The following is a 25,193-nucleotide window of genomic DNA, read 5'->3' on the forward strand; positions in this document are numbered from 1 at the left end:
GTAACTGGGGAGTCTCTGAAGAAATTGCGGCCAGTGCAACACCAGGTGGAGGGTGACAAGTAGAGACACATTCTGGAAACTGGACCGTTCTTGCTCGCCAATCGATCAGAGGATTGTGTTTCTCTAACCAAGGTATTCCTAGAATAATCTGAAACTGAGGGGCCTTGATCACATCGAACACGATCTTCTCATGGTGTCCATCTTGACTTACTAGCGTCACCTCTTGAGTGGTATGCGTTACTGGCCCGGAGGCTATCTCCGTACCATCCACCGTAGTAATGACGTCCTTTACAGCCTTGGGACAAAGAGTTAGATTCATCCTCAAAACCATTTCATGATCCACATAATTGCCGATGGCACCGCTGTCGACGTAAGCTTCAATTGCATGTAATCGATCCGGATTATCAGGGCTAATGAGGACCATAGGTATCACGAAATGCGAGGTCACGGAACTGGTTTTCACGCTCGGCAAGAGGACCTCTATTCTTGTCGGGCGAGGTCGTTTCCCTGCTCAGAGTTTGTAACTTTGGTAACTGCAGCTCCTACTGCCTTCTTGGCAGGTTTCACCGGACAGTCTCGAAGAAAGTGCCCTGAGTTTCCGCAATATAGGCATAATTGCAACTGTTTCCTCCTTTCCCGCTCCCTTTGTGTTAGAGGACCTTTCAGACCCCCTATTTGCATGGGTTCCCCGGAGTCTACTCCTTTGGAAGGAGTTGGCGGTTTGGAAAATACTCGAGCATCAAACTTGGAACGATCGGCCTTCCTGTTCTGCAGCCTGTGATCTATTTGAACGACCAAGTCTATATAATCCGAACAGTCTTGTGGGGGATTCACTACTTGGGCTAAAACGTCTTTGAGCTCTCCACGTAGACCTCTATAAAACAGCGTAATCCTTTTGTCCTCAGGCCATTGAGTTTCCACTATTAGTCTATTGAAAGATGCAATATAAGCCAAAAGGTCTTGATTACCCTGTCGCAACGAAAGAAGCTCATTGTCCAAGGCCTGCCCCTGTGAATGTCTTGCGAACAGTTTTTCCATACTAAGCTGAAAGGCTTGAAAATCATGGAGAACCGGATCATCTTGATTAACTAGAGGGATCGACCAGTCTGCCGCATTGCCACTAAGGTACGAAAGTACAAAAGCTACTTTTGCTTGATCAGTTGGAAAGGCTGCTGGCTGGCATAAGAAGTGCAACCGGCACCGATTGATAAATACTGCAAACCTCTTTGGGTCACCAGAAAATCGTTCGGGCGGAGCCAGAGGTACATTCCCAGGTAGGTTGATCTGCACTGGATTCATAGAGGATGTTGAAGGAAGATTTGCCCCTGATGCGGGTAACGGGGTCTGTCCGGCTTGTGACTGTAGTACTTGTCTAGCAAGATTGTCTGTTCTCTCCTTGGAAATAATTAGTTCCCTTCTTAGAGCATTCGTTTCCTGACGAGCTGCATGCACTTCTACCCTTAGTTCCCCAAGTAACCGGGCTAGGGGGTCAGTATCCGAGGTTTCCATAGCGCCTGGGTGAGAGTTTTGCGGTAGGCTTTGCGTTCTGTAACGCTCACCTGATTCTCGCAGAGGCGCCGGTCTTGACTGGGCGACTACCGTATCTTCAAAGGTGATGTGTAGCACCCGGTTGGCTCTTTGGGCTGGACGTCTGTGCACTGTATGCCTGACGTGTAGAGTAAGATGTCTGCAGATAGAAAATATGGGGTTAATGAACTGGGGTTATTGGGGTGTCCCTATCTCTTTCCTCTTCTCCTCTCCTGTAGACCCCCAAAGGTTAACGATCTCACCTTAGGTAAGTGAATGCCTTTCAGATGCCGGAATGCTAACCTGTTCTTTCTTGTCTTTATAGGTGTTGCTGAAGACTGGATTCAGGATGGTAAGCCTTTTTCCTTAGGCCCAGGACCGGATGCAGAAGACACGATGAGCGTTCTGCTGCAGAGGTTGCAGAATAACGCAAAGCAAGATTCATCCACCGGGTGTGGTTTAAATAGCCTCCTGTAGTGCTAAGGTGTCTCCTTCCACAGCAGCCACGCCTAAGTAAGAAAAGAGTTCCTGGTAAGAAAAGAGTTCCTGCCTTCCAGAAGAGTTCCAGTGTTCTGAATCTAGGGAGTGGCTCCAGCCCCACCCAACAGGAAAAGTAGTTCCAAACAGAAGAGGATCAGAGGCTCAACTGGCAGGCAAGTAAGCAGCATGGTCTGCTGAAGGTAAGTCCACCCAAGCATTATGAGCCCGGCGCTTCCAGCGCTGGGACTGGGCATATTTATGAGCCTGGTGCCACTGGCGCCAGGACTGGGTCCAAAAGGTCCCAATTGGGACTGGTTGGCACTCGGAACCTGGGTTATGGATCTGCTTCCAAGGGAGTTGGGAAAACCCTGACCTTTTGGAAGCAGAGATCATGACACTCTGGGCCTTCTGGGAAGGACAAGGGGGGCAGAACCACCACAATTTACCTTGTGCTGTAGGTGTTCTTGGTGCTGAACAGGGTCGAGTTTGCTCAAGGGTGTTTTGCAGGCTTCCAGACAGTTTGAGATGGAAGTCAGCTGCTGGTATCACGTGGCAAGACGGTTCAATGAGCAAAGCTGGATGAACAGCTGCAGGCTGGCCTACACAGCGGCTCAGGTTCAGGAATTGCTGTCTGGGGGCTGGTTAGCTGTTTTGAAGCACTGGTCAAGATGTCTCAGATTTAAGCGATTGCAGCTTGACAACAGTCAGCGTTGCAGTCGGTTTCAGCTCGAGGAACGCGACTGGCTCAAAAATGTCCTTTAAGGTGGGTGTTGCTAGATGCTCATCCAGGCACTCCTCCCAGCTTCTTCAATGGGTTTGTGCTGCTTTTAAGGCAGGCAACCTAAAGTTGAGGAGTGTGTTGCAGGCAGCTGCCTTTTCCTTGGTTGTAGGTTCCGGGACCTTCTGTACATGGCCCAATATGAGACCTCCTCATGTTTTTTCAACATGGCAGCATTCCATTCATGCTGTGAATGATGACACGCCAACAGAGGAACAGCTGATGCCGTCCAATCAGGTCAAAACATGGCCATTTTTACATGCGGTTGCCAGGGTGTAATGGCTTCACTACTCGGCAGTCCTCGCACTCGGAGACGCCGTAGCCGTGCAACTCCAGACGAGAACTCAAGTTAACAAAAGCTTTTTCTTTCGTGCTGCGGCCCTCTGCCTTTCAGCACACGATCCAGTCCTGCTGCCACCAGCATGTTATGGACATATTTTTAACAAAAAGTGCTGTTATAAACTGCGTGAATTTTTGAGCTTTCGCTTTCCAAATATGACAGCAGCCAGCCTAACTAGGACATGCCATTTCACACACCGATTTTCGCCATTCATGGACCGTCTGTACAAGCTGCAGCCACATTAAGAAGTGGGTGACTCTGCACTTATCATACTTTAATGACAGTCTTTACCGCTTGAGGTAAGACTACCTGTTTACGACCATTTTCAAACTAGTCATTGAAACTTGGTTCCTCATAGAATCCTTCATGTCGTCAAGCATTTACCTGTTTCCACGCTGGCTAGTCACATGCCAGCTTGTCATCCACACCAAGATGGATGTCTTTACTTACCCCAGTACTGGATAAGTCTTCGGTAAGATTTACGCTCCACATTTAAATGAAGCATCCTTTGTTCTTATAGTCGAGCATCTTTTTTGCGCTTAATGAATTATTTAATCATTTCTCTTCGAGGTTACTCCTTTACTTATCACACTCCATTTGTCACTTCTAGATAGAGACCCTGGGACTCCGATTCACTCCATCATACGTCCTGATGAAGGCCTGCACACATCTGCATTCTACAGCTCACTTCTGGGCCTAAACACCTTAGTGTCGACGATTACACCACATGTTCAGTGCACAATTCATGCATTGTTTTGTTTGTTATATATTCACTGAATTTGGTTTTTTGTTCACATTGTATCTGTATAACCTAATATGTTGTCCAATATCAGCAGAATTTGTTTGTTATCCATTTAAACCCAGTACAATCCACTGGGTTATACTTGCTTGTATTGTCTTCCCAATACTCCTGGGTACTCTATCCCCATATTTTATCATTTATATGCTAATTAAATATATTAAGTCGCAACACGTGCGGTTATTGATTCAGATGGTGTGACCTCCGAACCTGAAATATTTTGTTTTGTTTATTAAACTATGCCCACCTGGGTTTTTCAGGGCATAGCCAGGTGCCCTTATATATATTCTACCATAAACCGTTCCAGACATGCCAGCTCGGTGTCCTTGATACTGAAGGTGGGAGCTGGCTTCAGGTTGACAGTTAAATATGAATGTTTGTTGGGTTTCCTGACTCCTTTATCCTCTGCAGCCAGGCCCCATGTGGGTCTGTTAGATGTACCCTTTAATTGTTATATTCACTGCCAGCAGCTGCAGGGCCTAACAAAAGAGCAGGGGGGATCCATGGAGCCTTTGTTAATCAGGCTGGCCATGGCATGGGGAAGCTTGGACCTCCGCCCCCGCCCTCCACACATCCCCCCCCCCCCCCACCCCCTTCCTGGAGATGACCTGGTGTACTCCTTGCTGTCGCATTCCAACTAAATATGAAAATGACAGGGCGGACTGTCTGTAGGCTATGGCCACCCAAAGTACACAGCGCTATGTGTTTGTCTCTGTGTGACATAGGAAAATGTCTGATTAGCTCCACACATTTCCTGAGGTTGGTCTTTCATCATTCCATTTAATTAACAATGTCACAGTCCAGGCGAGCATTTACCCACTATGCGGATGGTGGCATTACTCGCACCACTCGACACCCATCACCTGAAATATTTGAAAATTACTCCTGCAGTAACCTAGAGCCAGTGATCCTGCTAGTTCAGCATAAAGTGCTATATACATGACAGATTCCCACCACTAAACTCCTAAAGTATGATCTAGGATGTTCGATGAAACCAGAGACAAACCTATTCTCATCAATGTGACTTTATAATTTTAAATGGTAAGCAGTGGTTGTAGTGATCCTTTATGGTTATGATATGGCATTTATAACGTGCCTATACACAGGTGTTTCATGTTAAGGCCAAGATTGGCATAACTTCACGCTGGCACGGGTGACAACCCTTGACTTTTGATCCTGCGTAATAAAAGCATCCCCCCTGAACTTCACCTGGACAGAAAAACGGGAGAGCTAGCAACTTGTCAGTCCTTGTAACGCATGTTGTAGCGAACCCTACTGCAGGCTTTGTAACTCTGAAGGTACACTTACAATGTGAACACTAAGTAACTTTGTGGGCTGGTGTCGGAGCCGCTGAATCGATTCATGCAGAGCAGCTGGCTGGGTATGTGGTGCTATTCTGATACATGTGTAATTTGATCACTTGAGGTGCTATGGAAGACTTGGAGCATACTAGACTTTAGTGGCTCAAGCAGTCTACTAGAATACATACCTAGACAGCCAGTGGGCATCTGGTGTCAGCTTGCGCTTCCACCGATGGTGTAACAACATTCCTCTGGGTGCCTTTGGGCTTGGACATCACTGGTCTTTGGGTGCTTGAGGCTCATTGTTTGCACTTGTTTGTTAATTTTCTTTCATGGTTTCATTGGTAGCTTATTGGCCCGTTTATTACTGAAATGCTATTGGTTGCCTGTTGGCTGCCAAGTGAATGGCATATGCCCCTAATCTATTTATGCAACTGACCACGCAATTTACTGGTAAATGGTGTGGACTCATTAGTTGTTTAAATATGCCTGTGGGTCAATTGGCTCTGGGTATGTCCTAGTGTCGGCTGCATTTACTGTACTCTTCTGACCGTGTTCTACTGTTCTTTCCCCTCACAGGCTGCAATGAAACTGCCCCGGGGCACCTCGGAGGAGAAGGCCAGGTCTGTACTATTACTTTGCTGCTTAATCATTTCACAGTAAAACATTGCTTGTACTCAAGCAACCATCAAGTACTGTTCCAATTCAAAGATTCATAGTTTTTGCATAGCTGGGGATTTTTTTGTAAACTGGTGCTCCTGAAAATCCAATAATCCATCTGCTGGGAGAGGATCTTGATACATGTGCTATGACCGAGCTTCCAAAGGTGTTCATCCCAGAATACATCTTCTAAACCTAAAAAAATGCATGCATGTCTAGAATGTGGTAGATGTGTAATGTGGGGAACATGGCTTATCTGCCTTGATGGGCCATGTTGGCCATCTAAGTCTATGCATTGTCCTGAGCATGTGGTTCTTCCAGCGACCAGCCATGGAGCCAGTGAGGGAAGAATGGCAAGGCACTGGTTTTAAGTGGTGCAGTCTCTGGGTGGTCTTTGCTCCCTAAACCCATGTGCTGAAAATTCAGGTGCTCCATCTTTATTGGGGTGCGGAAGCGGTTATGTGAAGGATGGGGGCAGGCGGGCTAAGAATTGTCTTTCTTTGAGTACGGTCTTTAGTCTGTGTCCTGATGTGCACAAGAATCTCAATGTGCAACTCTGCGCAATCTTGTTGGCTTCTTCCTAGACTTAGTCTGGTGACCCTTCTTTGTAGGAATCGTATGCATCATCCTCAATGCCAGGCCATTTGGTTTTGAACATGTTCGACCAGTGCTAAATGGTACCTACTGCTAGATATTCGTCTATTTGCTGATGCTGGCACTAGCAAGTGGTGGTAAACTCGGGTGGTGGCATTCCAGTCCCGCGCCACCCATGGAAGAGTGTAAAGGCCTGGGGCATAAATAGTGAATGGAGGGAGAGCTAAAGTGGATGCTGTGTACAACTAGGAGTGAACGAATTCTGGTGTGTTTTTTTTAAGGCTGTGTGCAAATGACCCATTGTGGTGTAAGATAAGATTCCATTTAAGCTCCAGAATCTTAAGTGCTCTTGCCCGCCTATTGAAACCTCAACTTTTAGTGGCCAGTGGGTGCAATCAGTGTGCTCTGCCTAAATGCAGCGTGGGTTCCCATGTTGGTTATTGGTCTCCAGAGTAGACTCTGGTGAGTCTAGATGCTCCCACCCATGGTTCTTCTTTGGGAAGGCCATACATCGTGTGTGTGGGTGGGTGGGTGGGGTGCGGGATTCCAAGAGGAGAGGACTGTGGGGTGCAATTGAGCTGCTGTGGTAGATGTACTGAGAACCAGTGCAAGACTCCTTCTACTCTGCATCACTCGATCAAACCGATTCCACAAAGAAACTGAGTGAGAAACCAAATTGGATGTTTCCACTTTCCCCAAGTCCTTCCAAGCAAGGGTGATTATGGCCCCTCTTGTAGAGGCTTACATTGACCTTCTTCAATGCTTAAGATCAATTTTGCGACCTTAAGCACTCAAGTTGCCTTTTAAGGTAATCTGATACCTCTTTAAAGTGCATGGTAGGGGTTGAGTTGAGAACGGACGGTCGCAAAATATGCCCACTATGGGTTGAATTCAATTTGGCAGGAGCCCTTTCCCAGTAGGAGCTGCACTGCATGATCTGTACTCCAGAGTATGGATTCTGCTCACCCACCACAACCTTCTCAGTGCCCCCAATACTTCATAATGGGAACGTCATATGGTTCCATTTAGGGGGTGGCTTTTGCTCAACTCTTGTCCCCACTCCCAGCACCCCACCCCCTCCCACCCCCACTACACACACACATTCCAGTTGCTTGGAGGTCTTGCTAGCCAAAGCTCCCTGAAGGAGTAGATGGCCGAGGAGTCTTTTCAGTTGATTAGTTAAAGTTGACAGTGAATGCTGGGAATCTTTTTGTGCTGAAGGTGCTTAAACCCAAATCTTCTCAATTCTGGCAACCCGGTGTTGCTATTAAAGGCTCTGGGAAAAATGGCATGCCACCTGTTGTGAGAATGTAATACTCTCCTGCAGTAGAGGCCACGTTTTTTTTTTATGTTGAGCACCCCAGACTGGCTTTTATGGGGAGCTTTTCGGAAACTCCTAGACTTTCTATTTCGGTGCAGCTTAGTTCTTGGTTTTCTGTTGGCCTTTTTTCTAGATTGTTTTCCACACGGCATATCCTGCATCTGATATCCACCTGTGGCAACTGCCCAGCAAAGCAGCAATCGGCGCCTGCTCGTTCCTCAGCAAGCTACTGCTCAAACCTTGCAAATGTTCCCCCTTGCTCGCTATCTGCAGCTTCATGGGTCAAAGACATGGGGGTGGGGGAAGGCGTTATAAGTGCACCCTATGATTCACCCAATCTGTAGAGTACTGAGAAGGTGCACCCAGATATCCGATGCCTGCACTCCCTAAAAGTTTTTCCGATGGCACATGTGTGTTTGCCTTCATAAAATTCAGATGCTTGCTTTGCCATGTATCTTTCGCTCCACTCTCTCCACTCGAGCAGCAGGCTAGTGAAATATTCAGGAAAACTGCTTTTATTTATCACCTCCGCCTGCACCAGTCCCGATTTAAAGGTTTTATTACTACATTTTCAACCAGCTCTCCACATAAGAAGTTTCTGACTTTTACTGCGTGCAAATTGTCTGCCAGGTGTTGTATGAAATTTCTGACAAGCACTTGGAGGGGGGTGGGCGTCTATGGGAGGGGAGTGGCGATGGGTTAATGGGAGTGAAATGCGGTCCTCCCTCTGAGTTTTAATTTACTGCTGCAACTATAGATAATTAAAATAAAAACTGCAGTACTGAGATACTTTATTTTGGTTCTCGAAATTTATAAATAAAATAAAATACAGTCCAAAATACATTAAAACCGTCTTAGTTAAAATTTACAGTACAGCTGTTGGAGGCGAGACTGGAATAAAATAAGAATATAGACTTTAAATGTTCTTGCAATGCGCTTAGGTGATAATATACTCGCATCAATGGATAACAATGCGAATCAACAGAAAATTCAATGGATCAGAGATGAGCCTAATATTGTCAACAATAAAATGTCTTCTCAAGCATTGACGTCTCGTATGTAAACGTTTTTCCCAGATAAATAGAACGTGAGTTGAATCCTCGATGGCAAAGTACAAAGCTTCGTACTGAACTGCCACGACATCCGGGGCCTTAATGGTAGACCTTTCAGATGCACCATTGACATTATAGATTGTTGCCCTGGTGAACGAATAGAATTCAGAGAAATGTTCATGGTAGGTGCGACGTGCCACCATTGGGTGTCCAGTCAACGTAAGTACTGAAGAGAGGGACTAGCCTATTGCTAGGACCATTCCAGTAAATACTTGGAGATACACGTGAGAAGCCAGATGGTGCAGCAGACCTATATGGATATGCATCAACAGGCTTGGTGGAGACTTCCTTTTGGCGCAGGATTTCTACTGCACTGAACGGACACCCCAGTGTAGCAGTTAAAGTCAGTGAACACATAGCCAATAGCTCATTAATAGGGTTGTGCCTTATTGGATCAATAACCATTGATTTTATTCCCCCTCACCCCTCCCCAGTTCGGAAGCTGCTCATCAGTATTTTTGGTCTGCTACAAAACCATAATTAGGCAAGAACACCCGTTGGAGGGGGTTTTGGGAGGGGGGAGTAATACCATGTCTGGTAATGCCTCCAGGGCCCATAGTTATGGTTAGGCCTTGACAAAGGCCCCGGGGGCATTACCTGATGCAGTAATGCCCCTCCCCACGGCAAGGCACTTATTGCCATTAGTATCATGACCCATTAGACTGGGGTACTAAAGGTGTTTGTTTATTTATTTTTGGTTGCAAGATGCTTTGCGTGTCACATCCAAAAAACAAATTGCAACCGCGGACTGGAAAACGCAGTCCGTTCTCACTTCCTGCAGCAGCCATGGCAAACATAGAAAATGGCAGCCATGGACCAGGACAGGGGAGTACAGGTAGTTCCTTCTCCCTTTCCATGGTGACCATTAAAACAAATGAAGAAAAATGTAAATAAAAAAATGGCCACCATGGAAGAGGAAGAAGGAACTATACATAGTCCCTTCTCCCTTTCCATGGTGGCCTGACCAAGTTCGTGAGGGACGGGAACAGTGCTGTGGACCGGCGCGAGATGCAGACTGCAACGTGATCTGCATTAGTGTGAGGTAAGGCTCGCAAACGCACCAAGTGGTGCGTGGATTTCATTTACTTTACAGACAGACTGGTACTAATAAATCAAAGGATGCAGCATGCAATACTCTTACCTTTGCAGCATGCAATACTCTTACCTTTGTCAACAGGCAATAGTAAATCTCCCTTCAATCTGGCAGTAATGCACACTTCCCTCTAAAGTCAGGCACATGTTCAAATATCTAGGATTTCCACTATTCAACCAGATCTGCTTCCATGGGTGTAATGTTGGGGGTTAAGGGGGTCAAGAGTGTTTGTCCGCCCCCCCCAACTTTTGTGGCACACCATTTTGCAGGGACCCCTTTCATTAAGATGTCATGTCTGCCCGCTCCTCCTCCCCACTACCCCCTACCATTTTCAGCAAAGTTACTCCACTGCCCGCTTGATTTAATCAACTTTTCTGGGGAGATGAGACTGATACGATGTTGATCAACTCTGAGCGTTGAACATGTTGCAGCTTTGCATGCTTTTTTGGCAGCAATCTTAACTGCGCTACCAGGTAGCTCATGAACAATGGCTGTAGGTACAGTTATCGCGTGGACTGTCACCTGGCTAAACTGTCATTAAGCGGAGGTGGCTGGTAGTTATTTAATTGCAGTGCTATTTTTTTTTTTTTTTTTTTTTACAAACTCGCATAGCTTTTTTTGATTTTAAGCTGCTAAAGCAGAGGTGGATCCGTCAGGTTATCGTCACTTGAAGGGGGACTATTGAGGGGCCTTTGATTAGGGCCTCACTTTAAGTCTGTTTGTTACACATCTGTATGGGTTGCGAAGGTCGCATGTGGATTAAGGCAAAGGTGTCGCATTTTGTAATCTCAGTCTAAGCTTCTAATAAGGCCTAAACTCCAGCTATTTCTGAAACTGGACTTGGAGGTCGTCAGTTGGCCGGCTTGCTGGTGTGATGGGATGACTGGAATCTGGTATGGATTTTACACAGTAAATCTCATGACCGGTAGCCTTAGTAATGAAAAGCCAAAAGCCATGCGTCCATTAGCAATATAACATATTTTTAAATTATGCAAAGATTGGAATGTGAGCCCCTTAATCAAATTCCCCTAACAATTACTTATTCATTATCATGGTAGCTCTTAAGTATTATTGCTAGTTTTGTGGGCGAATCACTCCCCAATATACTAGAAGATAAAACCTGGCATGCCTCAAGGAAATTGGAAGTTCGCAAGAGGAACTAGTCAGTAATCCAACAAAAACAGCTAAAACTACAAGAACGAGACTGGTGTAAAACTCAGGACTTAGCAATAAGATATACATCCACAAGTCATTTTCCAGCTAACCTTCAAAAACTCCATAGTTTCAAGTTTATTTTTATACATATAGCAAAACAAATGCTTTGTATAACACGATTGACAATACATCACCATTGTTAAAATCAAACACATGTCTCATAATTCATATATATACAATTCAGTGCATTACATGATAGAATCAGTCAATACAACGTAAAATCAGTACAATCTGTCTATAAAAAGCAGTCGTGAAATATATCAAATTTAGGTCATTGCCACGCAGAAATTGGGGCCACAGTGTTTCTATTTCTCTTGGTTCGAAATGATTGTTATAGGACTTCATGTGTTTATACCGCACAGCATACAGACTTTCACACATAATCAGTAGATGGTGTAGTGTCTCCATTGTTTCATTTCCGCACAGGCGACACATGCGCTTTGTGCGGGGTAACCCCATTTGTGCTCCTTGTGTTGCGAGCGCCACCGATCTATTAAATTTAAGTAAAAGGTATAGCCGGACAGTTTGCGGGCTTGGGTAAGCATTAATATAGCCTGGTGCGCAACTTCTAGTGATGCGTTCTCGACAGTAAAATCCACTATTTGATTTAGTGGCAAGGTTGATTAACTGTTGTTCATAGCATATTTCTTTCATTACTCTTTTCAGTGTCGACTTAATGCTGAGAATACTAAGTTTTCTTTGTGTAGACAATACACCAATCCAGTTTGAGTGTAACTTTTTTAGTTTGTCCATAATACCAAACGAGGCAGTCCCGTCAAGTCTCATTAGGGCAGCGACCTGGGGAACAATTATGGTGGTCATGTTCAGGCGGTTTACTTCTCATAGTTTAACACACAATGGCTGGTGAATACATATGGCATCCCTAGCAGATCAAATTCTAGGTAGATCTACTCCACACTTGTATTGGCTGGTAGGCGGAACAGTTTGCGTAGCAAACGAGCCTCAAACCGCTCCACCGACCTGATGATGTTATGGCCCCAAATAGTTATTGCATACAATAGTATGGCTCTAATTTTTGCTGTATATATAGACCGTACTGCAGATAGAGTAGCCGCAATTTCTGCCAATAAGTATGCTCCGGGCATTGGTTGAGATAGTGCAACGATCCTGAAGAGATGACCAGTGTTCATTCCATTGTCCACAATAACACCCAGATATTTATAGGATGTTACTTGTTCTACTCTTTTACCATTCAGTTGCCACACATTTTTTTTGGTTTTCTTTTTTTTGTGGATGCCATCACTTTGCTCTTATCGATGTTAATTTGTAGGCCATTATCAGAGCAATATGTACCAAGGGCATCTAGCATATGCTGGAGACCAGCAGGAGTGTAATCCAGTAAGATGAGATCATCCGCATATGCTAGCCAACCGACAATTACACCTGAGATCTTCACAGGGTTCGCTGCACTAAGATGGAGTGCCAATTGCATGTCTGCCAGGTATAGGTTGAAAAGTACTGCAGCGACCATGCACCCCTGTTTTACTCTGCTTGTTGTTGGCATGGTCGCAGATAATTTACCTTCGGCATTTAGACGAATCATAAGCATCCGAAGAAGACCCAATGGAATTCCCCAACTATGCAACTTCTGCCACAAACGGTTTCTCGGCACCGTGTCGAACGCTGCAGAGAAATCGATATATGCGCAGTATATGTCCAAATTTCCTTTTAGCCAAGCATGTTCGACTGCAATGGATAATAACAGGCCGTGCACTGTGCCCGATCCTTTTCGGAATCCGATTTGGTTAGGTGGTAATTTTTTTTTTTTTTTGTCAGTAATCCATACATTTAATTCCTGCAAAAGGACTCGAGCAAAAATCTTGGATGATGTATCGAGCATAGCCAGCACACTATAGTTATTCGGGGAATCCCACGCACCCTTTTTGTGTACTGTTAGCATATGGCTAGATTGCCAAGAGTGGGGAATCGATCCAGTGGCACCCATCTGTGTAAACAATAAGTGTAAAGCAGCTGCCCAAAGTTCAGGCTGCCTTTTTATTAAAAGATTACACACACCGTCGGGCCCTGCGGCTCTTGAATTTTTTTACTTTGTGATGCTCGCTATTATGTCTAATATAGAGGCATGGCAGACGCATGCTCAGATGGGATTTTAAGAATGTTGGCATTGGCGACAGAGCGACCCAAGGTGCTACTTATATGGCTACACCATTGTTCTTCTGTTATACAGTTAAGTGTTGTGAGTGTTGGAGTAATTTCCATATACTAGCGGTATCACCATTTCTAGCTTTTTCAGTAATTGAATTTGTTGCCATAATTTGGCACCACACGCTAGTTTATGTTGTGCCAACCATTTCCTATAATTCATTTTAGCCATTTTAATTAGTGAGGGGACAACCAGTGAAGATGTGCAGGGAACATTCTCAGCTAAAATCATTTGTATGTCTTTTCGCAACCTTTTTTTGGCGTCACTGATGGCAGTGTCAAATCCATCTCGACGCTTAGTTGGGAGGTTAGTATGTTCCGCACAACTAATGTGACCGTCTTTCATCAACCTTTTCTCTTATTTTCAATATCATATCTGAGAAATTCGACAACATGGCCTCCGCTTCATTCTCACCACCAGAACCAATTTGTATGAAACTTAGTAGCAGGGCAGACACTACAGTATCTGCTTCGTCAATGTTACGTTCATGCCATCGAATACGATTCCCATCTTCATTAAGAGATATTTGGCCATTTCCATCATAATCAACAGCTGTTTTAGACTGCCGTGGCAACTTCAAGAGCCAGCACAACGGGACATGATCACTTTCATATCTAGTGACCATGCTCATATTCCTTATGTATGGTATACCTTTTATGTTTGATAATGCATAGTCAATTGTTTAGGCCGAACAACCCTCAATTCTAGTAAAGGCCATATCATGATCACCAGGTGTCGATCCATTCAATTTCACTATCCCATGTGGCGCTAACATGGAGTAAGATTTTGCACCCTGCTTATTAGATTTCATCATGGGCAATGCCACAGAGGCAAACTCAGAGGAACAGTCTGCTGTGAGAGGGAGATGACCAATTTTCCCATTAAAGTCACCCACTAACCACACCGGCATTTCATGATTATATCTCTGTAACACTGCATCAACTATCTTGATGTTCACGGCAGACATTGCCATGTTCGGCGGATCATATACATTTATCAGCAAGATATCAAGAGATGATAATGACAGCATTGTAACCATGATATTCTCAGATGACTGGTTTAGTTTGACTATCCGCCATGGAGGTTGCACAGATACAAGAAGGCCACCTTTTGGGCAGCCTAATATACCTTGAGTGGCTATCTGATGAACTGTGCTCCTGCCATATATTTGTACCTCAGCTAACAACCAGGTTTCCTGCAGTGCAACCACACTAAATATGCTCATCTTACTCATCAAGCCATCAATGTCGAACAGGTGGGTATGCCCTCTGGTGTTCCAGGAAAAGAGCATATCCACCATGTCGCATCACTGTGGCTCAGCGAGGAAATGAGCCTTAAATGCCACTGGCAACCACTGCCAGTAACCATCAGGATTATTAGTGGGTGCTGCCGCTAGGGAATCTTTAGGATCTAGCGGTACACTTCCCAAGTTGGAGGCTCCTTTCTGCACATTGGGGTTAGGCACAGCTGATGTGGGAAGTAGGTCACCATTTTGGGGCACTTGCTTGTCACCATTAGATATGCTAGGTGGTATTACGGTTTCATTTTTGTGTAAAGGAATTTCGACACGCAGAATATTGTAGCCCAACCTTAAAAAGTCGGCTTCAAAGCTTAATACATAGTTCAGAGAAGCTTCTACTATGAAAGATATGTTTGTTATGAATTGATCTTTTATTACAGCCTGATCTACTATGCGTATGTCATCAGAAGTAATAACTCTCAACGGGACGATGGACTTAAATATGCATAGCACGGCTGATCTATTCAGCGGTGTCGAGGATGGAACTTGATACAGTTGCACTAATTGCAGGGCCGGTATCATCATTCCAGATACTATAGGATTGATACTTTCTTGCATCTTGTTATTTGCCACTTCGATACTCTGCGGATTTGCCCATATTGCGGGTAGGGTGGGTTGTTTGTCAGGTATCTTATGATTACTAGCTTTTTGAATGGGCATTTCTATTTAGTGCTTTACTCTGTTGGTTTTTGGTGGATTTAGGTGTTTGTGAGCCTATTTTCTACTACGACTACTTCCACTTCCTCTGCCATAGATGGCAGAACCGTTAGTACAGGGTTCGCCACTGCACTTACGTCTGAGGGAGCAACAGCAGGGCTACATTCATGGGTATTACTTGTAGCCTCTTGTGCTGACAAAGATTTGCTGCTTTTTTGTGGCCCACGGGAGCACCTACGACCATACATAAATACATGGCGGACAGGTGCCAATCGCGTGCTGCTGTTTTTTTTTTTCTTCTGTTTTTTTTTTTCCTTTTAATACAGAACCTGATAGTGGGTTTCCTTTACTTGGGGATGTGCATGGCATCCCACCACAGCTAGTATGACAGCATCCACGCATGTTCTTGTGGATGATCAGAGATTGGATATTAATCTTCTTTTCCAAATTTTCACACTTGCTGATTAATAGTGTCAGCAGATTTTCGAGAGCATAGAACATATCATCGGAGTTCATGCTTATGTCATTGGGGCTAGTCACCTGAGCATCACAAGGATTGAGCAATACCTTGGTTATAGGAAAGTGAAAAGCACTATTCGACTTAGTTTCTATAGGATGAAGGGGAAAGAAGGAAAGCTCAGGCGGAGGACATTTATCCTTTACTGGTGATATGGTGAGTGCACCGGGGTCCGAGGGATTGAGTGCACCGGGGTCCGAGGGATTGATATCACTTTGGGGGCCACAAGGTTTACTGGGGGGGGTGAAGTTCATGGGAGTAGCAACAGCCTCCAAAAGAGATTGCTCAGGGTCAAAACCCATGTATTCCACCTCGGGGTCATCCAATGAGGAATCGGGAAGGTCAATGCACAGGGGCATCCCCATTACTGGTGGAGCATGAACTCTAAGGCTACATGACCATTGTTGCGTTCATGGGCATTTTGATAATTGGTTCTACATAGTGGTGAAAAAATGGAGGCAGTGGGATTTAGTCTACCTCTAACTATGTCGGCAGCAGCATCACACGGCAAATGCTCAATTACTGTGTTCCCCGTGCAGATCACATTATTCTTTGTGGGCTCAGCGTGGGTGTGAGCGCCCAACACATCACTTAGAAGTTTGGAGCGTACACGACCCAAGTTAGTTGTGAACTCAGTAACCAAATCTTCTTTTACAGACTCCAAAGCAGTGTTGGATATCTCTGTTTGTGGCATTTTACTGTAGTATTCAGTTATTTGTTTGCACTTGGGCAATACTATCCTCGGATTGGAAATGATTTTTGGAATGCATATCCGTCTATTCCGAAGGTTTTTATGAAGAGCGAGTTCATTCGCATACTCATCATTACTACTTACAGGGGCACTCGCCATCGTTGTAATATATAGGTAAGAGTGCATTAAATATGGATATATCGACAATGCCCTTAGGGATTCCCACTACCCCCCCCCCAAATCACAATTGAGCCTGTTACTCTGGGAACTGCTTTGTGGTCAGCACAGGTGAGCTGCACTATAAAAAGAGTCTATGTATGAATATAAACATGAAAAGAGCAGTTGTTTAAGCAGTTATTTCAGCTACGCAGCTAAACGCTGATATGCTTATATTCTCTTTTGCAATCCGCATGAATCAGGTCACAGTTACAATCAGTCATTTCAAGCAACCTGCACTTGGCTACACTGACCTTGTGATACCACCCAGGACATTGCCTGGGCTACAACTCCAATGACCGCAACTGCTGTTCAAAGCCTTTCTAAGACGCCAGCTCGACAGCGCGGACACGGTGTGATGTACGCAGCATAAAACAAGGCAGTAGGCAGTAAGCAGATGATAGCAAAGGACGGTGCAGTGTCTCAATACTCCAGACTACCGAAATCCGCGGCCAGCAGTAAACGCCAAAATAAAATGCGTTTTATTTTTTTTACATTAAAAAATAGCAGGGAGACACACAGCACGCGGCACACGGGCACGGACACAGACACACTTCGTTGTGCACTTCGCTCCCTTATGTGGGCTCACGTTCCTAAGTGGGCAGAGCCTAAAATAAAACACAAAATTGCACTGAATTAGGCTATTATGGGGTTCTATATTTCCCAAAAGCACTCGTATGAGATAAAAAGCACATTATAGTCCATGTGTCCATAAAAAAGGCATACCAAGAGCGCCAGTTTGAGTAATCCAAAATGGTGTATATCCAGGGGCCAGGAGGATAGCAGACACCAGACACACTTCATTGTGCGCACCAACAATTCCACTGTGATTAAGCAGTTTGACAAGCATAGAACAGCTTTAGAAATATATCCCCTTGCGTTGCCCCTGTCAGTCTTTTCTGCGATGGCGGGGACCGTGCTCCCCCCCCCCCCCCCCGATCCACACCCTGGCCAACTTCAGCCGCTTCAAGCAGAGGCAGTCTGAGATCCTGCAGGTAAGGCCAAAACTCAATGAACCAGTAAGCTATCTACTTAAATTTCTGAACAAGAAATTGCGATCGACCTTCATGAGAGCCCGACTGAACATCTTAAAAACAAATGAAATTCTCGCTGTTCGAGATGAAACCAGATTAAATGGATGTCGATTCTGTGACTAGACGAATGTGCCGGAAATGTAGAGACACCCACTCCTTGAATGTAAGAGTCTATCACTAAATTGCAAAGTACATCTAGGCCACCTGTTAACAGAACACGGTAGTATGGATGAGGATTATTGGTGGACGATACTAATGAACAGGGCAAACCGAAAACCATTCATTGCAGTCAGAAATTTCATTAAGAGCCTTGATCTGGAACACCAACAATGAAGGGGCATAAGGGATGTATGATTTAAAAATCTGTATCAAACAAATCAAATCCCTTAAGGAACAATCGGATTGACAAAAGGATTGACAAGGTCGAACTAAACGGAGTGAAGAATATGACCAAAAATTCAACATTGTAAAAACTGTTAAAATACAGTTAAATCAAGGGGGAATAAAAAAGGGGGGGGGGAAATCAACTTTGCCCTCAATTCAAAAGGGGACCCATCTTTCCAGATATGTTGTAGAATCATTTACCAACACACAGCCCTAGGCTTTATCCAGATGTTGAGCTTATCCTATGAATGCAGGTTGGACATGCTTCACATTCTTAAACAATTTTGGGTCATGGAATTAAGACTGATGCTTGTTGTAGCTAGTTTTGTAGTTGGCAATGAGAGCGGAAAAGCCGGTGTGTTTACGTTTTTGCTACCTTGGGTAATCCAAGGACCTGCAATATCCCACGATGAGCTGTGATGCGCATCGGGGTGCATGACTCTAGGTGTGGCCTCCAATAAGTTCGCGAAGTCCCGTAACACTGGGAAGCAATATGCAAGTTATGTTGTGCTGTGGCTTGAGAGATTACAGGAAGCAGGGCACAGAGGAGTTAGCTAGTGTACAAGTTTAATGATATTCTGCCTTGTCAAAGCAGTCTTGGCAGCTACATTAGTTTCAATACCCACTTTCAGCGCTCTGGTTTACTTACTAAAGGATTCCATTTTATTTGGGCATCCCTGGGCTAATGACTCATTTAATTTTAGGATGCTTTTTCCTGTGGGCCGATGCCCTCACTTGGTATAAAATAGGGTCAAATAGCCATTGGCTTGCAGTGGCATGCTAGTTGCAGCCTGATGTCCACCAACCAACTGGCAGCAGCACCAATAAGCAAATGAACTGTCAATGCAGACTGTTTCTGGATGGGTGAATGTGTGCAGGGCCGAAGGGTTGCACAATGGCTGGAAGCCAGATTCTGGTTGACGCGCCTTTCTTTTAATAACCTGTGGCTGCGCGTCCCTTTATAAATGGTTGTGACTGGTATGCTGATGAAAGCAGGAATTACCAGTTATAAGTGGTTTGATTTGTTGCACATGCGTATTGGGAGACGAGCAGAGGGAAACACCAGCATGGAGAACTCTTCGACCCCGCGCCCTTGACAAATGTATCTTTGTACGAGCATAGCTCTTGTTACCTGCCGCTTACTCCTCATTTGCGTGTGTGCCTTTTCTTTTCTCCCCAATGCTCAGTCATTGTGAGGTTTGTCATTATTGTATGCGTTCTCCACGCTTGTTGCACTTGCACTGCCTGTGTATTGCATGCGACTCAAAAACATTACATGAGTGTTGTCGATGCAACCCCCAGCCCAGTCATTGCACAAGTGGTTTGCTTGTGTGTATTTGCCCGATCGTTGCGCAAGTTTGCTGCTTGCCGCATGGCCCTTTTTATCTTTGTGTGTTTTCCTTCCAGCCGTGAAGCTGCGATGCAGGAGGGGCTGAAGGCGGCCATAGCGGTGCCCTTGTCCCTTGCAGAGAAGGTGAACACCCTGTGGACTCCGCTGCAAGGAATGGCCAAGCATGGCAACATCGCCTGCACATCTGATATTCAGGTACTCCTCTGATTCCAGGCTGCGGGAGGGGTGGTGGGTAAGGAGTGCAAGAAGAGTTAGGGGACGGTGGCAAATGGGTGGAAGTAATAACGTACACCCCTCGGCTGCAGGGCTAAATGGCCATGACTGCAGTGGTGTGTGGACCAGTGAGGTGATGACTCCAGGCCCTACCCTGCAGAAGCTTGGTGCAGGTGGGAGAGGTGAAGGATGCATTAGAAACCTGTGAAAATGGGAGATAGTTCACATTAGCCCCCTGGTGATGCTTGCCAGCCAATCGGGTGGCTAGGGATGCGGCCCTAAACCAGCTTCATCCCCTTACCTCCTGCAGTACACCATAAACGCAAAGAGGGGCTCCGTACAGTGCCTGGCTTTCCCTTTCCATGGTGACCATCTTTGTAAAGGATTTACCTTGGTTCAACGGGACATGTGTCACATCCAGTTGAGCGAAGGACTTTTTATTTATTTTTTAAGCATCCTGGGTGACTGCTTTGGTAGCCCGGGGGGCTAATGGTCTTAAGACCCTGTTCCAAGGGCTGGAATGGGGATTAACGACCCAGACCCCTCTTTGTTTTTTTCTTTTGTATCATGTCCTAGTGAAAGGCCCAAATGGGTGCTGGAGGTGGCGTGGGGTGGGGGAGGGGGTGGATATACAAGCGGAAGTAGCACTGTCCTGACACAAATGTATGCTAAGGGGCCTGGCTAGTGCATTGCTGCATGGCCCCTGAGAGATCTGCTGGCCATATTTGTGCATAAGGGATCTGAGAATTCTGAAACTTAACGCAAAGGGAAAAAAGGCCATACGCTGCACTTTTTTTAAATTTGCATCAGTTATGACCCCGTTTATTTCAATTTTCTAAGCCATCTGACACACTGAATTTTAGTCTAGTTTCCTAGAATTCAGTATTACCAAAGAGCTGTATTCAAGGTGAGTGGAACCTTCAAATATCTATACAAGCAGATGTTGACCCTGCTCTTCAAATGTAAAAAAAATCTCTCAAGCAGAGTTGAACCCCCATTGTTTAGATGGGTTTCAATCCTTTTCAAGGTGGTTTGCCCTGTATCATTGCATTAACTTTGTGCCAGTTGACAAATTACAAAATTATGGACTTATGCAGTTTGGGTGTTGCATACTAATTCATCATTCACACCTGGGGAAGGGCGCGCAGTCAATCAGGTGCCTAGAAATGCAGGTAAGAACACAGCATACTGCCTGCATTTTCCAGTAATTCGAGGCCCTGCTTGGTGTGCCATCCTCTTGATTTTGGGGAACCAAGGGTGTGTCTCTTCCTTTTGCCTCCCGACACCAACATCCCGTGCCCTTCTCTCACCCCACTCTACTTAACTGATGGACCAGAGCTTTGTGCTCCACTCCTGGTGCTCGGTCCCGCCTGTAGCTGCTGCAAATGAAATAGAAAAGGGACCATCTCCCTTTTTTATTTGCTATGGTGGCATCAATTTTTATAAAGCGGAGATCGGGCACATGCAAGTATCCAGTCTCCCGGTGAACTAAATAAAACTATTTGCACCTTGGACCAACCCCTGGGGGCAAATGGCAACACACCCTGCTTAGAGGGAATACAAGGCCATTAAGGGCACTGAGCCTTTGCCAAGTCCCTTGGTTTGCGCTTTGCTGGTGGCCCATTACCAGCTCTGTACACCCCCCGACCCCCTGCTACAACCCCACCCCCAGGTGGAGATGATTGCTATAGTGGTTCATTAGGTTGCACGTATCTGGGGAGATTGCCCTTGGCAGCCTTGTGGTCTCTGGCATAATTGCTTACAATTATATGCGTATTCGGAACAGGCACCCCACGTGACCAACTGCATGTCTTGTGATGTCCTCACCATTGGAAGCATAACTGGTGTCATGAGAAGAACTCGCTGGCATGGTTAAAATAAAAAAAAAAACATTAAAAAAGGTTAATAGTTATTTTTTTTCTATTTCGATAAGCACACAAACCTAGAAGTGTCTGCATCACGAGAATTCAACTAATTTGCCCTTTAAACTAGGGTGTATGGTGTCAAACTGTCCATATATGATCAGATTAACCATAAATTTAATCCAGTGTGCTGATTGACTAATCGGTGGGTGTGAGCTTGCCCAACGGAATTTGATGTAGTTCCCGTGCCGCTTGCTTTGAAAGTTCTACTGGATGGTTGCAATTAATGAAGGCTAGGGAAGTGCCAATTGCCAAATCTGGAGGGGCTGGTTTACCTGCCCCTGCTTACTGGATCTTGTGCAGGCTGCATTGTGAAACGTACTCTTTGGCTTGCTCAACGCGTTAGATCAGCGTTCTGCCACAGGCGGGCGCTGCTTCAATGCATGGTCACGTGACCAGAAGTATCTGCGGCCCAGGGAACCTGTTGTGCTCAGTTTCTCATTGACCGGGGCCCATCAGGTGTGAAGAGGGCATTTAGTCCGGCTCAAACCTGGCTCGAGTCAAGTACAGCAATTTGGCCACAGTAATATAGCTTTGCACTACTCTAGCGAGAGCGCGAAATGTTTCATTAATGGACTGTAAGTGGAGGAAGCGGCTTGTAGTGCCCTAGACGTGACCGCTGCCAGTCGGCGTCAATGAGACTGCCAGGCCAGGGGCGTTCCATCATTTCTATCTAAAGCTAGTTCTCCTCTGGTCATGGTGCACTCTTTGTGGGTCCTACTGTCTGTACACACACAATACCTTGGAACTTGATAAATGCTTATTTAGGACCATGCACCAGAATGTTGACCACACGTTGGCCTTTTTTGTGTTGGTACAACCCGGTTTTTAGTTAGTCCTGCATGCCACATGGCAAGCGAGGCAATGATTTCCTTCAGTAGATCATGCATCGGGCGCACCTGTTGGGAGTGAGTGTTGTACCGTCTTGTAGCTGCACGTTACATCCCACACCACATTGGCAACCATAGATACCTGCTTGGTAGCATTTTGCAAGTGTCTACTTGCATGAGGAATTCACGCTCACTAAGTGGCTGCGCCCATTGATGGGTCTTTTGACAAGACGTCAGCTGCTTGTTCATGAACAGCTCTTCACACGTTTTAGCTGACCATGCAGGTCGGGGTTCCTCTCAGGGCACTGGCCACTTGAGGCCTCCTGACCGTTTCCTGTAGTCCACCTGCCGCCCCTTAGGCTCTGGCTCTCCTGCCGAGTCGGGCGCAGCAGGTTGCTGACAAACTGTTCACGCTGTCCATCCACTTTTCTGTAGCCACCAAGGCAGGAGGTCTAATTTTGGACAAACGAACCCTGCAACAGTCAGTTGGTGCAGAAAAGCAGGAGCTCAAACTTAGAAATTGAGAAAAATACGAATGAAAATGGGGAAGACTGGGCGAGGGAAGGGAATGCGAGAGGAATGTTGAAAGAGGGAGTTGTGGTGTGGATCGGAAAAATCATTTCAAGTGTTGAAATCTGGGAAGAGACGGCAAACGGAAGGGGGGATATAGTGGCATTAAGTGGAACCTAGAGTGGTGAGGATTGGGGGGGGAAATGTGTTCCTTAGGCAGTGCTCACTAGTGCAGTGTGTGCTGTTAAAATGCTGCTTTTTACCATAAAATGGTAATCGGTCTTTCATCGTCAGATAATTTGAGTCAGCCTTGCTGGTATCTGCACAGTGAACACCGTTGGCGGGAGCTTAACTGACTGATCTGACGGACCAGCTTAGTGTAGAAGGATCGGAGGAAAGAGAAAATGAAAATGTGGCAGCACCAACCAGCCAGATCCTAAAGCCGTAAAGAATACGATGGCAGAGGGTAAGGTGCGCATGGAAATCTGGCAATAGTGCGTCCTGGGTTTGCAGGGCACTGCCCAACCGTTACTGTGCATGTCTCGGGAGGATAGCTCAGGGGAAACCAGACGACACGGAGCACCTCAGGTTCGATCCCGGGTCGTGCTTAGAAACCTCTGGGTATTAAGCGCGTTATAAATAACCTATCATATCCTGTGTAGCTGGTGGCCTTTGGTCTGTAAATTGTGGACCCTTGTTTTGAAATACATTAGTGCCAGGAGGAAACTGACATAAAAGCGCTGTAACATCTGAATATTGATCTCAAGCTGCACTCTCATTCCTCAGGACTTCATCTGTACCATTCCCATACAATCGCAAACAATGGGGCAGGTGGAGGAGAATTGCACTTCGAGATAACCATAAAAGTCTATGAATCACTCAATTGGTTTGCCTCTTGATAAGATGTGTTTATCACACATTTTGGTGTGCAATTGAAGCTTAAGAGCATTCCTCTTCTATAGTAACCTAACATTCATATATCATTGGAATCTACAAAATTCAGACACTATAGCATTCAGAAGACGAGTCAAATGTCGACGTGTAGAGGATAAAATGAGGAAAGTTTGAGGATATTTATTAACTGAGATTCGACCAATTTTGGAATTAAATGAATCTTCGATATGTGAATTTTACAACATGATTTTTGGATGACTACAAATCAAATGTGTGAATAAACATCTCATCAAGAGACGTACCAATTGAGTGAATATATTTTTACTGTTATCGCAAAGCGCTATTCTCTTCCCTTTGCCCCCCGATTTTGACTTTCTTCCAATCCTCCGTTTGTAAACTTTGATCAGTGGTACAGGCCCAATGTGCTGTGAAGTGGCACGATTTCACAATCTTCCTAAGGGCATCCTTGTGAAACTCCTCACCCTGAACTTTTATCCCATGTGGTTTTTAGCCAACGCCGATTGTCAAGTTGTGCATTCCTAAAGCGCACAGGATACGTGTCTTATGGGGGCAGCCCTAATATACTATAAAGTTGTCCAGCAATCATTTTGTTTCAACAATTGTACTGGCCAATTGTGCTTTAAATGCACCTTTTCGACATTAACCAACATTCCTGGAGAATGAGGAGACCATTGTGTGTTGGGGTGGTGGTGCAGGGTAATGGCAGTATTCAAGTTCTTTTCTTGTTTTCCTAAGTTGCTAATCCAAAGCACGTTCACACATTTTGTTTTCACCTCCATGCCAAACATTTAAGTGCTATGCATTTAAAAAAAAAAACTTTCTTTGTTTCAAAATAACAAGCACCCAAGTGGGTATATGGATCCCCAAACTCCTCCCCCCTACCCCATAGCCCAACTTTAGACTCGCAACATTACCATCGCAGCACATTTCCAATTGTCACAACAACTATTGGAATGACCAGAGAGATCAGTTATAAGCACAGCCCACTTCAGAACAATCGCTCATGTATTCCTCCTCCACCTTCGCTACCTGGGGAGGATTCGGGGATTGCACTGCTGTGCCTTGTCCATTTGGTATTGTCTGTACGGGGGCCAGTAGTCAAACGGTCGACTGGTACTCGGAAGTGTTGAAGTAAACCTAGATTCCCTTTGCTCATATAAGTCCATGCAATCCAACCACTTAGCGAAAGTGGCGGGAGGGGGTTTGTCTTCCCCCACGTTCTGGCCACTAGATATCTAGCTATCGCTA

The 25,193-nt window shown here is 45.4% G+C and overlaps 1 protein-coding gene across 2 annotated transcripts in view; it reads left to right on the forward strand.

Moving 5' to 3' along the window:
* FTCD (formimidoyltransferase cyclodeaminase) overlaps positions 1-25,193 on the forward strand; it is a 212,007-nt gene that overhangs the window by 171,868 nt on the left and 14,946 nt on the right. For both annotated transcript variants that reach the window (XM_069616046.1, XM_069616045.1), the window contains exons 11-12: positions 5,805-5,848; positions 19,612-19,750. In XM_069616046.1, the coding sequence (XP_069472147.1) occupies positions 5,805-5,848; positions 19,612-19,750 (183 nt within the window). The remainder of the gene's footprint in view (positions 1-5,804; positions 5,849-19,611; positions 19,751-25,193) is intronic.

The sequence above is a fragment of the Ambystoma mexicanum genome, chromosome 9, assembly GCF_040938575.1.
Source record: "Ambystoma mexicanum isolate Mex_15411 chromosome 9, UKY_AmexF1_1, whole genome shotgun sequence".
In the NCBI taxonomy this organism is placed as follows: Eukaryota; Metazoa; Chordata; class Amphibia; order Caudata; family Ambystomatidae; genus Ambystoma; species Ambystoma mexicanum.